Source organism: Cinclus cinclus, chromosome 1, assembly GCF_963662255.1.
Source record: "Cinclus cinclus chromosome 1, bCinCin1.1, whole genome shotgun sequence".
In the NCBI taxonomy this organism is placed as follows: Eukaryota; Metazoa; Chordata; class Aves; order Passeriformes; family Cinclidae; genus Cinclus; species Cinclus cinclus.
The window spans coordinates 151835131-151850261 of record NC_085046.1 but is presented as its reverse complement, the minus strand read 5'-3'; the positions used below and the strand labels follow the sequence as shown (position 1 = coordinate 151850261).

General features: G+C 51.2%; 2 protein-coding genes across 2 annotated transcripts; both read right to left on the bottom strand.

Moving 5' to 3' along the window:
- Positions 1 to 1343, bottom strand: LOC134058128 (erythroblast NAD(P)(+)--arginine ADP-ribosyltransferase-like). Its single transcript, XM_062515226.1, has 2 exons — positions 572 to 1343; positions 1 to 86 (listed from the first exon to the last, which is right to left on the bottom strand). Exons 1-2 carry the CDS (start codon positions 1320 to 1322, stop codon positions 1 to 3), a joined length of 837 nt encoding a protein of 278 aa, XP_062371210.1. The 5' UTR covers positions 1323 to 1343.
- A 7607-nt stretch (positions 1344 to 8950) lies between these two features.
- On the bottom strand, positions 8951 to 10090 carry LOC134058118 (erythroblast NAD(P)(+)--arginine ADP-ribosyltransferase-like). The gene is made up of 2 exons (XM_062515214.1): positions 9340 to 10090; positions 8951 to 9027 (listed from the first exon to the last, which is right to left on the bottom strand). The coding sequence occupies exons 1-2, from the start codon at positions 10088 to 10090 to the stop codon at positions 8951 to 8953; spliced, it is 828 nt and encodes a 275-aa protein (XP_062371198.1).
- Positions 10091 to 15131: the final 5041 nt, after the last annotated feature.

Sequence of the window (15131 nt, the reverse complement as noted above, 5' to 3'; positions counted from 1 at the left end):
TCAGAGGATGCCGGTGGCCACTGCCAGGGCTGTGGTGGCCAGGAGGAGTCCTCCGAGGTGGCAGGGGGCTCTGGGGACGCTTCCACCTGGGGGGCAAAGAGGGGAGTCAGGGGGACCATGGGGGAGTGAGGGCATCAGGGGCGGGCATAACGGGGGCAAGGGGTGACAGGAGAGATGGGGGCCATGAGGTGACAGGTGAGAGGGTGTGGGGGGACATGGGGGGGTGAAGGGGACAGGGAGGTCAGGGGGCTTAGGGGTGACATGGGTCAGGGTGAGAGGGGGAAAGATGGTGTGATATGGTTGAAAGAGGGATGTCCTGTCTCTGTCCATGTCCCTGGCCCTGGCCCTGGCCCCTCCCACATTTGGGGGTCCCCATCCCTGTGCCCTGTCATGGTCATTCCTGTCCCCAGACTTGGTGTCCCCAGCACCCAAGGGTGTCCTTGTCCCCACACACACCGTGGCTGCCCCGTCCCTGTCCCCCATCCCCAGGGAGTGTCATTGTCCCCTAGGCCTCATCATGGGTGTCCCCATGGCCCCAGTGGGTGTCCCCATGGCCCCAGGCTGTCCCCACCTCTCAGCCACTCGCAGTTGTATTTGCTGTAGGTCCCGACGGAGTTGAGTTTGATCTGCACGTTATCCCCGTTGTCGGTGACTTTGGTGACATTGAACTTCTCAAAGGGTGGGATCAGCACCTCCTCCTCATTGGGATATTTGGAGAAGTTTCTGATGTACACACCATAACACGTGTGCACCTTGAACACCGTGGTGCTTCCAAAACGTTGGGTGACATTTCTGCAAAGTGATGATGATGCGAATTGACCGAACGGGACGATGTCTCCGACCTTTGCTTTGAACTTCAACATTTTCACACCCCGGAACACACAGTGACATTTCTGTCCCTGATCGTCCCACAGCCGTTGCACAGCTCTGGTCAGCAGGAAATGCAGAGTTTTGAAGTGGAACTTGTCCCGGTATTGCTGGCGGGAGCGCCCGGCTGTCCTCACTTCCTCGTTGAACTTCCTGTACAGACCTTCCATGGTGTAGGCCATGAGGGCGATGGCCTGGGCTGAGGATGACAGAGGGAACACTGGGGACCCCCGAAACTGCCACATGGTCACAGCCCTCGGCCAGACCTGGGCAAACAGAGAATTCTTCTGGTACTCAGTGCGGTTCAGGGCCGGCAACTCCGTGTTCATAGCAGAGCCACAGCCCTGGTACTGGTCATCAAAGGAGTCCGGGGCCACGTCCAGGGGCTTTTCCTCGATGGCTGTGGTGGCCACGGTCATTGCCAGCAGCGCCAGGGGGAGAGCCAGGAGGGCCATGGAGGAGAGAGGCCACAGGAACCAGAGTGGACACTGGTGGACACTGAGGGGACACTGGAGTGACACAGGGGGACATTGAGGGTGACACAGAGGTGACATGGGGAGGGTTCCTCAGTGAGGGACTGGGGAGAGGAGTGGGGTCAGCCCAGGGGGAAGGGAGGCACTGCTGGCCAGGAGACCCCTGGACATGTCTGGGGTCCGAGATCCCAAATCCTGGGGTTACTTTTGCCTCCCCAGTATCCGCCATCCCCCCAGGGACCCCAATGCAAATCCAACTGTACCATGCACCCCGCACCCCCCCTCTCCCCCCTCAGTAACCCAATCCTACTCCCATGATTACAATTCCTCTCAGCCCCCCCAGGACCCCAGCCCAAATCCTGGGGTCACTCCCTGTGCCCCTCACTGTTCCCCTTGGCTTTTCCCAGACCCCAATCCCAGCCCAAATTTATTTGATGTCACCCACCCAAGAACCTCAACTCAAATCCAGGCATCGCCCCCTACCTCCACAGTGTGTCCCAGTCCGTCCATCACCTCAATCCCACTCCCACCATCCCATGTCCCCCTCACTTTCCCCCAGAGTGCACCAGGACCCCAATCCCACTCCCATTTCTCTCCCAGTGCCTTCCAGACCCCAATCCCACAGTCCCCTGTCCCCCCCGCAAGTATCCCCAGTGTACCCCCAACTCCCGATACCAAAATCGGCCATAGTGAACTCCCTGGCACACCCGGAGGTCCAAAGAGCCAGAATTCTTGATCAGCTTGGACTCAGCAGGTCTCTCCTGGTCCTGCCGCTCGGGGGGACTTTGCCACAGGGTATTTATCCACCCCAATTATAAATATTCATTAAATGGCCTTCCTAGCTAATACAGAACAGGCACAACTCCTATAAATAATTTGCATGCCTCCTCCTATTGTAGGATTGAATTTTACTCTACTGGAGAGTCGTAAAAGGGGCTTCAGGGCGTGGTTTTCCCCCAGTTCCCAGTGTCCTGGGTCACCTCATCTTGACCTTTTGCTTTTGGCAGGCACTGCCTCTTTCATGGTGCACAACTTGGCAAAATCACTTCATGGGGTTCTTGTCATCTGTTTCTCACGGGCCCCAGCTACCCTTGCTGTGCTGTTTCCATACTTTCAGTTCTTTAATATTTCTCTGCTGATCCATCTGTCAGCCCTGTCCCGCACCTTCAGGAGAACTGAAACTTTCTCTTCTCTCTTTTAATTCTCAACCTTCAGGACCCATTCCCACAGTCCCACATCCCCCCAGTGTCCCCAGTCCAACTCCCCACTGGGATGCTGTCACACCCCAGACACCAAATGGAGTCCCCTACCAGATGACATCCCTGTAGGCACCCCGAGCCTGGCCATGATTTCTTGGGGGAGTTCCCTGGCTGTGTTGGTGTGGCAGGAGAAGTTCTAGAGCCCCCAAAGAGGGATCCACCAACACCAGGAGATACCTGAACCCTTCTTGGCGTGGTAGCTCAGAAAATCCATTTTCCTGCAATCCCCTGGAGTGTTTCCTCTTTCAGAGGTCCCCGGAGGTGATGGGTTTGAGTTCAAAGGGTTAATTTAAGACATGCCTGGCATTGTGCTGGAACAGACCTGACAGTTCTGTCCTAGGGACGCTGAGTGTCTGAGGCCGCACACCAGTCCCCATCCCATCGACTCCCCTGAGCTTTGCTGGTGCTTCTGTCCTTCCCCAATTCCAGCATCAGTCAGGCTGGGCCTAGCCTGGTTATTGGGAGTTACCACCCTCTTTATTTGGGCCTTTTGGATACGCGGCCAATTTTCCATCTGCCCAACTCTATCCAGGCCTCACCTGTGCTGGTGAAATTCCCTCCTCAGCTGTTGTCTTGGTTTTACCCAGGCTGGCTGGCAGGCACCCACCAAAGGCCCTCAGCCTCTCCCCTCTGCCACTGGAGAGAGGAGAGAAAATAGAACCAAGGGTTCATGGCTTGAGATAAGACCCGGGAGAGATCACTCATCAAAAACCATTGAGGGCAAAAAAGATTTGAATCAGAAATATGAAGGAAATTTGTTACACTGACAAAATCAGAGCAGGATAATGAGAATGAAAATAAACCCTTCAAAACAGTTTCCCCCTGTCCCGGTTTCTGTTCAAAACTGGGCAGAAACACCAGTTTCCTGTAGTGGTTTTGGTTTGCCCATTTTAAATTTTCCTGATGATATAGGATTAGGAGGAAAGCAAAACAGGCACAACTTTGAATGGTACAAAGAGAAAATATACTACTACCAACTATAAGAAAAAAAAAAAGAATCAAACTCAGAATAAAACTTCAGAGCGCTCTTCCTCCCTCTGCACACTTCTGTTCTTTCACACTGAAAACATACAGAAAACAACTCAGTCACTTAGCCAGCTCTAAAACTGTGTCTCAACAATTCACTTCAGATAGCAGGCTTCTCTCTTCAGTCTATGGAGATTTCTCCACAGGAAACCGTTTTCTCCTAGCCTTGATGTCACAGTGATCAGCCACCCAGGAGAATGGAAATCTGATCACGGTGTAAAAATCCCTTCCTTGACTAACAGAGTTCCCAGAACCATCCCTGAGGACCATATCAATTAAGGGGCACACTTGAAGGATTGTAACAATTCAAACAAAAACTGCCTTCCTCTTTGTAAACAGAGGCATTTCTTCATCTTCTTCTTTTTCTCCTTCTTCTTCTTCTTCCCTGGGGAACAGCAGGGGGCTTCATCTCCTCCCTATTCAAACTTGGGGGATCACAGCAGTTTCGACATCTGCTTACTTTAACACCAATGCCTCTGCTCACAGCCAGAGTTAGAACATTCAATCCATGCCATAATTCCTTTATGTGTTATAGGGAGGGAAGGGTCTCTTCTCCATAGCATAGAAGAAGAAAAATTTCAGTCCATGAGTCTCCTCCTTCCCTCACCTGGGACCTGACACTTCCTTCTGCCTGACCTCCGTGTTTTTATGCTCTTTCTGTTTGTGTCTTCATCTTGGTCTCCTTCTTTCACTCAGGAGAGAGAACAAAGTGTCTGCAAGTCTCATTCTGGGCAGTGAAAGAGTTAATACCTTGCCCGGACAGCAGAGTGTCCTGTGATCTCTCCCAGGTGTCCTGGCCAGAGCTATTTACCATGAAGAGTCTTTCAAGGCCACACTGGGGGCTGGGCTTGGATTGCAGGGCCCAGCCAGAAATTGGTGATGCGTTTTCTGGCTCCAGGGCTGTTTTCTGGTGATTGCTGCATTCAGTTCCAGCCACGGGCTGGGGCTCTTCTCTCCATCCTGCCCAGGCTGGGGGGAGCCTTGCTGGAACCGGGCCCTGCTGTCTCTCCCCCAGGCCGCATGGGTGTCTGGTTTCACACGCATATTTCACAGGCATCACATATAATGGTGGTTTCCTGTTGGAGATGAGGTACAGTAATCTTGAAAGCAACTTGTACACATTTGGGTTTGAGACCTCCTTGACAAAGCAATGTCCAGCTCTCATAGTTACACCTGCTACGTAAGCCGAATCAGTTATCAAATTGAATGGCTGTTGAAATCTCTCAAAGGCTCTCACGACGGCTGCTGGCTCAGCAATCTGTGGGGATCCTTCCACCACCTGGACATCAGACTCCCACTTCTGTGTCCTGGCATTTCTCCAAGTCATTACTGACTTGTGGGAAGAGCCTGAGCCACCAGGAAAAATGGTGAAGGCTTTGACAGGAGTTTTGTTTTGTAGAAATGGAGGGACAAGATTAAATTCTAATTTAAACATCTTCTGGCTGGGTGGATGAAACAAGGTTTGGCCAGTGTAAGTATTGAGAGCGAACTGGAGGCTCTCGTTAGTTTGGAGTAAGTTATCAGATCTCCAGTAGTCGCTAACGGGAGATGGATACAAGTGACATCAGTGCCCACAAGAGAGAGGAAGTGAACTCGGGCTTTTTTTACAAGGTGTGAAATTATTTCTCATGGTGAAATGATGGCCTTGGTGGGTTGGTTGTGTGTAAATAGCCATTCAAAGTGATTAAAACATTAGAAGTGAGTCCTTTTGTATGGCGTCCCACTGGTGGGTGAGGCCATGAAAGCGAGGTGCCTTACCTAAGATGAGGAGGTGGAGAGGCAGGCTGGGCTCAATACAGTGGGCTCAGTGTGAAGACAAAACCTCCTGGAATTTGATGATAGATCCTCGGGCCTCCAGTGTGAGGGTTCGTGGTGAATCCAGGTTCTTGCTCCAGCAAAGGAGTTTGAACCAGGGGCCGAGGTTCTCTGTCGTGATTCACAGCAGAGAACGTACCCAACTAATGGATCCACATAATTGGTGCAAGTCTCTTTGGGTTTTGGGGTTGTCCTGGATGGTGAACTGCTAGGGCACGATGATTTGCTCTTGGATTCGGAGTCCGAGGTGAGTTCAAGAGCAGGCATCTTGAATTTTACCTTCCAGAGTTCAAACTCAGTGTCCTCGATGACCTTTACAGTTTTCTTAACAGTCCTGTGCAGGTAAGTCTTTTCTGATGCACAGACCAAAGTGTCATCCGTGCAGTGATGGATGATTGCCTCGGGGAACGGCTTCCAGGTGGGTGACAGGATGTGGGCAACGTACCCTTGGGAAATAGAGGGGGAATTGTTCATGCCCTGTGGAAGGAGAAGCCAATGGTAACGTCTGGGCGGGGCCCATCTGTTGGGGGAGGGAACAGAGAAGGAGAACCTGGGCCCATCTTGTGGATGGAGGGGGACACTAAGGAAGGAATCCTTAGGTCTTTATGGCAAGTTTCCATTCTCAGGGCAACACTGATGGTGAGGCCAAACCAGAGCTGGAGGGGAGCCATATCTTCAATGGCCCCATTGATCTTTCAAAGATTGTCCAGGAACCTCCATGTCTCTTCCCAGTTTTTGTTGAAGACAAATATAGGGGAGTTCCAAGGGCTGCTAGGCTCGGTAATGTGGTCCTTAGCAAGCTGCTCCTCCACAGGGGCAACCAGCGAGCGTAGTTTCACCTTGGAGAGGGGCCACGGATGGACCCACGCCATCCGGGGATGTTTCCAGGTGAGCCGAGGGATGGGAGGTGGCGCGCGCTCTTCAGCGGCCCCGATTTCAAATCCCTGCTGGGAATTCTAATGGAAGTCCCCCATTGAGACAAGAGGTCCCTGCCCCACAAGGTGATAGGGGCCCCTCACCATGTATGGTCACAGGGTTGCCATTTTGCCCTCGGGACTCTCTACTACTGTGTTTTGTCAATGCTCCTCATGGAGACTGCAACCCCTCCAATCCTGGATATCATGCCAGCCACAGGCTGCAGTTCCCAGTTTGCTGGCCACTCAGAGCGGGTGATGATGGTCACATTTGCCTCAGCGTCCATCATGCCTGGCCGATGGATCTTTTCCCCCTTGCAGAACAAGGGTAGAGGAAGGGGTGGGGTCCATGCTGGGGAGTGTTTTCCTGAGGGAAGGGGAGGGCCCTGGAGCAGTTACACCCAATGAAGTGGTGGGGAGGGAGGAGCCGGCCGCGATGGGGATGGAAGGAGCGTCGCATGTAGGACAGTGTCCATCTTGGAGAGTTAGGATGGGAAAACTTGGATGTGGGGAACACAAAATGGTGGGGATGGCCACATGGCCAGCACCATTTTGTGGGGGAAGAACAGAAGATGGAAATGCCAAAGTGGGCATGGGGAGGAGGCTGGGGGGAAGGTCCAGGGCAGCAGGCACCTTGCTATCCTGGGGAGGGTAGAGAGGGGATCGGGAAGCATCAGAGGATCGGCAGCAACCCTGTGAACTCGGGCACTGCCCGCCTGCTGATCGCCCCTCGTGTGGGGATGAAGGCTTGGGAGCACAGGGGGAGGAAGGAGGGGAAGGGGTTTTTAATCTGAAGGCCAAAGAAAAAGCTTTCCCCAATATTTCAATTACCTAAACAATAATATGAAATAGAGGTATTAAATTTAGCAACTGATAAGTCTCCACCAGCCTGAACATTGTACAGCTTCTTCCCTACACTGTCCTAAATAAAAATTGAAACAACCAGAATTCTGTATAGCGTTGGGAATGTATGTAAAAATGCAATTTTAAAATAATGAAAATATTGAAGATTCCCTTTAGAAAACTTAAATTCCCCCGACTCAAGGGTCCCCACAACTTGGTTACATATGCCTCTCTCAGGAGGGCTAAGATTAGGGTGACTAAGCTTGTTATCCATCCTGGAGCTTTGTTCCCGTGCCCAAAAATAAAAGGCAAAACAAAAGGAAAAGACCCCAATATAGAATTAAGTCAGAATGCCATCCCCAGTATTGGTTCCAACTTAAAATTTTTCATCGGTCTGGAAAGGTATTTTGGGTCAACTCAAGACTTCAGGGCAGGCGGTCAAGCCTTCGACTGATCCTCGGGATTCTTCTGCCAGGGGTTGAGGGAAGGATCCCGGTCAACCCTTGGATAGCCCTGGCTAAAACGTGAGGGGTTCTCCTTGGGGAAGCAGCAACCCAAAAGTGACTTGTGTCCTGCAGCTGATGCAGGGGGAGCCAGGGTAGAGCAACCAGGGAATCATCTGAGGGTACAGGGGCAGAGCAAGAGGGGCAGGGCAAATAGGATCGAGAGAATCTGCATGAGCTGCAAGGCACGCTGGGCTGGAATTTTGTGTCTCCATCACACCGAGGGGTTTGGCCACCCAAGGGCATTTCTCTAGAGCTGTGTCTGAAACCTTTTGGCCTTCAGGTCTGCTCCCTCCGTGGGAGCGCAGACACCCCCGGGTCTGAGGGCTGAGCGCCCTCCACAGGGAGCCACATCGAGCCCTGCTTGGGAATTGTCTCTCTTTGCTGGCTTTGACACAGTTATTTAATGGAATTGTTTTGATAGAATAATTTAATGGAATTGTTTTGATAGAATTATTTAATAGAAAAGCTTTGATACAATTATTAAATGGAATGTTTTGGTGGAATGATTTAATGGAATTGTTTGATAGAAAAAAATAATGAAATTTTTTGATGCAATTGATTTGATACAATATTTGAATAAAATTTTTTTGATAGAAGATTTTAATGGAATTGTTTTGATATAAGATTTTAATGGAATTGTTTTGACACCATAGATTTGATGGAATTATTTAGTAGAACTGTTTTGCACCATGGCCTTGTGGCACTGTGGCCACGGTGGATGTGGAAGCCTTGTGGCTCAGGGAGTCTTGGTGAGCATGGTGGTCACAGTGGCCTTGGTGATAATAGTGACCATGGTGAACAGAGTGGCTGTGGTGGCCACAATGGCCACAGTGCCAGTGGTGGCCACAGTGACCTCATGGAGGCCACAGAGGCCAAGGTGGCCATGGTGGAAGTGGTGGCTGTGGTGGCCTTGGTGACTTTGTTTCCTGGAGTTCCTGGTGGTCTTGGTGATCGTGGTGGCCACAGTGACTTTGCTGACCTCAGTGACCTTGGTGGCTTGGTGGCTCCGAGGATGCCGGTGGCCAGTGCCAGGGCTGTGGTGGCCAAGAGGAGTCCTCAAAGGGGGCAGGCGGCCCTGGGGACGCTTCCACCTGGGGGACAAAGAGGGGAGTCAGGGGGACCATGGGCCCCCCAGGGACATGGGAGCGTGAGGGGGCCAGGGAGGTCAGGGGGAATGGTGGGCTTAGGGGTGACCGAGGTCAAGGTGACAGGGAGGGCCATGGGGGGAGACAGGCAGTGCTGGGGGGTCAGGGGTTGCCATGGAGGGGTCCTGGCACTTCCACGTCCAGCACACAGGGCCTGTCCCCACTGCAGTGACTGGACCCTGCAGAGAAAGGACAGGCTTGGAACGGGGGTGTCCTTGTCCCTGGCCCTGGCCCTCTCCATGTCCCTGTCCCTTTCCTCCTCCCCTCCCACATTTGGGGTTCCCCATCCCTGTACCCTGTCATGGTCATTCGTGTCCCCAGACTTGGTGTCCCCAGCACCCAAGGGTGTCCTTGTCCCCACACACACACTGTGGCTGTCCCTGCCCCTGTCCCTGTCCCCCATCCCCAGGGAGTGTCATTGTCCCCTGGGCCTCATCATGGGTGTCCCCATGGCCCCAGTGGGTGTCCCCATGGCCCCAGGCTGTCCCCACCTCTCAGCCACTCGCAGTTGTATTTGCTGGAGGTCCCGACGGAGTTGAGTTTGATCTGCACGTTATCCCCGTTGTCGCTGACTTTAGTGACCCTGAATTTCTCGAAGGGTGGGATCAGCACCTCCTCCTCATTGGGATATTTGGAGAACTCCTTGATGTACGCACCGTGACACGTCTGCACCTTGAACACCGTGGTGTTCCCGAAATTTTTGATGACATTTTTACAAATCGATGATGATGTGAATTGACCGAACCGTACGATGTCTCCAACCTTTGCCTTGTACTTGTACTTTTTCACCCCTCGGAACACCCAGCGACATTTCTTCCCCTGAGCATCCCGCAGCCGTTGCACAGCCCCAGTCAGCAGGAAATGCAGAGTTTTGAAGTGGAACTTGTCGCGGTATTGCTGGCGGGAGTGCCCAGCCACACTCACATTCTTGTTGAAGTCCCTGTACAGATCATCCATGGTGTAGGCCATGAGGGCGATGGCCTGGGCTGAGGATGACAGAGGGGACAGTGGGGACCCCCGACACTGCCACTCAGTCACGGCTCTAGGCCAGACCTGGGCAAACAGAGAATTCTTCAGGAATTCGGAGCAGTTCAGGGCCGGCAATGCCTTATTCATGGCAGGGCCACAGCCCTGGTACTGGTCATCAAAGGAGTTCGGGGCCATGTCCAGGGGCTTTTCCTCGACGGCTGTGGTGGCCACGGTCATTGCCAGCAGCGCCAGGGGGAGAGCCAGGAGGGCCATGGAGGAGAGAGGCCACAGGGACCAGAGTGGACACTGGGGGACACAAAGGGGACACTGGTGGTGACACAGGGGGACACTGAGGGTGACACAGGGGGACACTAAGGGGACACAGAAGTGTGATAATTGATAAAAGATTCAAGTCAATCATAAGAGCATTGGGGTTTGTATAAACCAGAGTAGGAAGGTCTGAAGTGAAGCACAGACATTAGAGAGAGGAAAACATATCATTAAATCATTCTGTTTTCAATCCCCCTGTTATGAACATTTTGTTTTCTAAATAAGTTGCATCCACTACCAGTTTCCAAAATCAGACTTTCCGACAGTCCGATAGATTTTACCACATCAGAGCTCCTGACTTCGTTTGATCAATGCTGCCTATCTACAAAGACCAGACTTCCGAACTTTTGCTGATTTATTTCTACCAAGACCAGATGGTTGTCTATGAGATTGATAATCACCCAGGGACTTTACAGATGTTTATTCGACCACCACTGTTCACCTGGCAAAAAATTAAAAATTACAAAAAGGCACCATCCTGTAAGAAGAGGCTGCAAACCAAGGTTCAGGGGAGTGTGGAGTGAGGGGAGAACCCCCACGTTCCCCAGTGCTGCTTGCTTCATCTGTATCAAATAAAGCAATCTAAATTTTGCCAAATATTGAGAATTTTTGTTTCTCGTTTATAAGAGAGGTGACTCGAGGAGGATTCCTCGGTGAAGGACTGGGGAGGGGAGTGGGGTCAGCCCAGGGGGAAGGGAGGCACTGCTGGCCAGGAGACCCCTGGACATGTCCAGGGTCTCTGATCCCAAATCCTGGGGTTACATCTCCCTCCACAACATCCCCCAACCACCCCAGGGACCCCAATCCCAATCCCACAGTACCACTCCCACCCGCTCCAGAAGCTCACTCCTATTCCCATGATTAAAATTCTCCTCATCCCCCACAGGACCCCAAGCCAAATCCTGGGGTCACTCCCTGTGCCCCTGACTGTTCCCCATTGCCTGTTCCCAGACCCCAAACCCAGTCTCCAATTTCTTTGCTGTCGCCCCAGAACCCCAACTCAAATCCAGGTGTCACTCCCGACCACCACATTGTGTCCCAGTCTCCCCGTCACCTCAGTCCCACTCCCACCATCCCGTGTCCCCCCTCACTTTCTCCCAGAGCACCCCAGGACCACAATCCCACTCCCATGCCTCCCCCAGTGCACCCCAGACCCCAATCCCACAGTCCCCTGTCCCCCCCCCACCAAGTGTCCCCAGGGTCCTTCCAAGCCCTGATACCGAAATAGGCCGGAGTGAACTCCCTGGCACACCCGGAGGTCCAAAGCCGGAATTCTTGATCAGCTCGGACTCACAGCTGGTCTCTCGTGGTCCTGCACCTCGGGGGGACTTTGCCACAGGGTATTTATCCCCCCAGATATAAATATTCATTAAAATGGCCTTCTTAGCTAATACATGACGACAGCTTTTCCCCTCAATGATTTGCATGACTCCGCCTTCCTTAGATAAATTTTTTCTCCCCTTGATACTCAAAAAAAGCGCTCCAGGTCGTGGTTTTCGTTGAGTGCCCCATTTCCGGGCTCACCTCACCCTGAACTTTTGCTTTTGGAAGGCCCTGCTGCTTCAGTGTTACAGGACTAGGCAAAAACTTCGCTGGAGTTCTCTTGCTCTGGTTCTCAAGGTCTCCAGCTACCTTTGCTCTGCTGTTTCCACACTTTCCCTTTCCTTAATATTTTTTTGCTCTTTCATCTCTCCACCTTAGCTAGCACCTTCAGGAGAACTGAAACTTTCCATTCTCTCTCTTATTTCTCACACCTCAGGACCCAATCCCACAGTCCCACATCCCCCCAGTGTCCCCAGTGCACCCAGTTCCACTCCCCACTGCTCACTGAGTTGCTGTCACACCCCAGACACCAAATGGGGTCCCCTACCTGATGACATCCCTGTAGGCACCCCAAGCCTGGCCATGATCTCTTGGGGAGTTCCCCGGCTGTGTTGGTGTGGCAGGAGAAGTTCTAGAGCCCCAAAAGAGGGATCCACCAACACCAGGAGATACCTGAACCCTTCTTGGCGTGCGTGGTAGCTCAGAAAATCCATTTTCCTGCAATCCCCTGGAGTGTTTCCTCTTTCAGAGGTCCCTGGAGGTGATGGGTTTGAGTTCAAAGGGTTAATTGAAAACATACCAGGCATTGTGCTGGAACAGACCTGTCAGGAAAATGAAGCCACAAACACCACAGTTTTATGTACAAAAAAGGAGACAGAAGTGTCCTTTTAGTTTATTTCAATAAAGGGAGAGGCCATGGGACATTCCCCTGGGGTCTCTGAAGTTTTGGAGGACGCAGCCTCCCTGTTTATCCCTATTTCCTGGCCGCATTTCAGTCTCTGTTTCCCCATTGGCTGAGGTATTTGGGAGACTCCCTGAAACACCTGATACCTGAGGATCCCCTTTAATGTAAAACCCTCCCATTTAATTTTTCATTCTTATGGAATCTCATGGGTCATCCCCATTGCTACCTTCATCTTTCAATATCCAGTTTCATTTATCAGCAAACCTACAGTGTGTCTGAAAAGGCAAATATCTCTTTCCTTTCATCAATCAGTGGAATCCTTCCCATTATTTCTTTTATCCCTCAGTGCCGCTTTTATCTTCCAGCAGACCCACAGCTCGTTTGTAAAGACAAATCCCTCATTGCTCTCAGACCTGACAGTTCTGTCCTAGGGACGCTGAGTGTCTGAGGCCGCACACCAGTCCCCATCCCATCGACTCCCCTGAGCTTTGCTGGTGCTTCTGTCCTTCCCCAATTCCAGCATCAGTCAGGCTGGGCCTGGCCTGGTTATTGGGAGTTACCACCCTCTTTATTTGGGCCTTTTGGATACGCGGCCAATTTTCCATCTGCCCAACTCTATCCAGGCCTCACCTGTGCTGGTGAAATTCCCTCCTCAGCTGTTGTCTTGGTTTTACCCAGGCTGGCTGGCAGGCAGGCACCCACCAAAGGCCCTCAGCCTCTCCCCTCTGCCACTGGAGAGAGGAGAGAAAATAGAACCAAGGGTTCATGGCTTGAGATAAGACCCGGGAGAGATCACTCATCAAAAACCATTGAGGGCAAAAAAGATTTGAATCAGAAATATGAAGGAAATTTGTTACACTGACAAAATCAGAGCAGGATAATGAGAATGAAAATAAACCCTTCAAAACAGTTTCCCCCTGTCCCGGTTTCAGTTCAAAACTGGGCAGAAACACCAGTTTCCTGTAGTGGTTTTGGTTTGCCCATTTTAAATTTTCCTGATGATATAGGATTAGGAGGAAAGCAAAACAGGCACAACTTTAAATGGTACAAAGAGAAAATATACTACTACCAACTATAAGAAAAAAAAAAAGAATCAAACTCAGAATAAAACTTCAGAGCGCTCTTCCTCCCTCTGCACACTTCTGTTCTTTCACACTGAAAACATACAGAAAACAACTCAGTCACTTAGCCAGCTCTAAAACTGTGTTTCAACAATTCACTTCAGAGAGCAGACTTCTCTCTTCAGTCTATGGAGATTTCTCCACAGGAAACCGTTTTCTCGTAGCCTTGATGTCACAGTGATCAGCCACCCAGGAGAATGGAAATCTGATCACGGTGTAAAAATCCCTTCCTTGACTAACAGAGTTCCCAGAACCATCCCTGAGGACCATATCAATTATGGGGCACACTTGAAGGATTGTAACAATTCAAACAAAAACTGCCTTCCTCTTTGTAAACAGAGGCATTTCTTCATCTTCTTCTTTTTCTCCTTCTTCTTCTTCTTCCCTGGGGAACAGCAGGGGGCTTCATCTCCTCCCTATTCAAACTTGGGGGATCACAGCAGTTTCAACATCTGCTTACTTTAACACCAATGCCTCTGCTCACAGCCAGAGTTAGAACATTCAATCCATGCCATAATTCCTCCATGTGTTATAGGGAGGGAAGGGTCTCTTCTCCATAGCATAGAAAAAGAAAAATTTCAGTCCATGAGTCTCCTCCTTCCCTCACCTGGGACCTGACACTTCCTTCTGCCTGACCTCCGTGTTTTTATGCTCTTTCTGTTTGTGTCTTCATCTTGGTCTCCTTCTTTCACTCAGGAGAGAGAACAAAGTGTCTGCAAGTCTCATTCTGGGCAGTGAAAGAGTTAATACCTTGCCCGGACAGCAGAGTGTCCTGTGATCTCTCCCAGGTGTCCTGGCCAGAGCTATTTACCATGACGAGTCTTTCAAGGCCACACTGGGGGCTGGGCTTGGATTGCAGGGCCCAGCCAGAAATTGGTGATGCGTTTTCTGGCTCCATGGCTGTTTTCTGGTGATTGCTGCATTCAGTTCCAGCCACGGGCTGGGGCTCTTCTCTCCACCCTGCCCAGGCTGGGGGGAGCCTTGCTGGAACCGGGCCCTGCTGTCTCTCCCCCAGGCCGCATGGGTGTCTGGTTTCACACGCATATTTCACAGGCATCACATATAATGGTGGTTTCCTGTTGGAGATGAGGTACAGTAATCTTGAAAGCAACTTGTACACATTTGGGTTTGAGACCTCCTTGACAAAGCAATGTCCAGCTCTCATAGTTACACCTGCTACGTAAGCCGAATCAGTTATCAAATTGAATGGCTGTTGAAATCTCTCAAAGGCCCTGACGACGGCTGCTGGCTCAGCAATCTGTGGGGATCCTTCCACCACCTGGACATCAGACTCCCACTTCTGTGTCCTGGCATTTCTCCAAGTCATTACTGACTTGTGGGAAGAGCCTGAGCCACCAGGAAAAATGGTGAAGGCTTTGACAGGAGTTTTGCTTTGTAGAAATGGAGGGACAAGATTAAATTCTAATTTAAACATCTTCTGGCTGGGTGGATGAAACAAGGTTTGGCCAGTGTAAGTATCGAGAGCGAACTGGAGGCTCTCGTTAGTTTGGAGTAAGTTATCAGATCTCCAGTAGTCGCTAACGGGAGATGGATACAAGTGACATCAGTGCCCACAAGAGAAAGGAAGTGAACTCGGGCTTTTTTTACAAGGTGTGAAATTATTTCTCATGGTGTA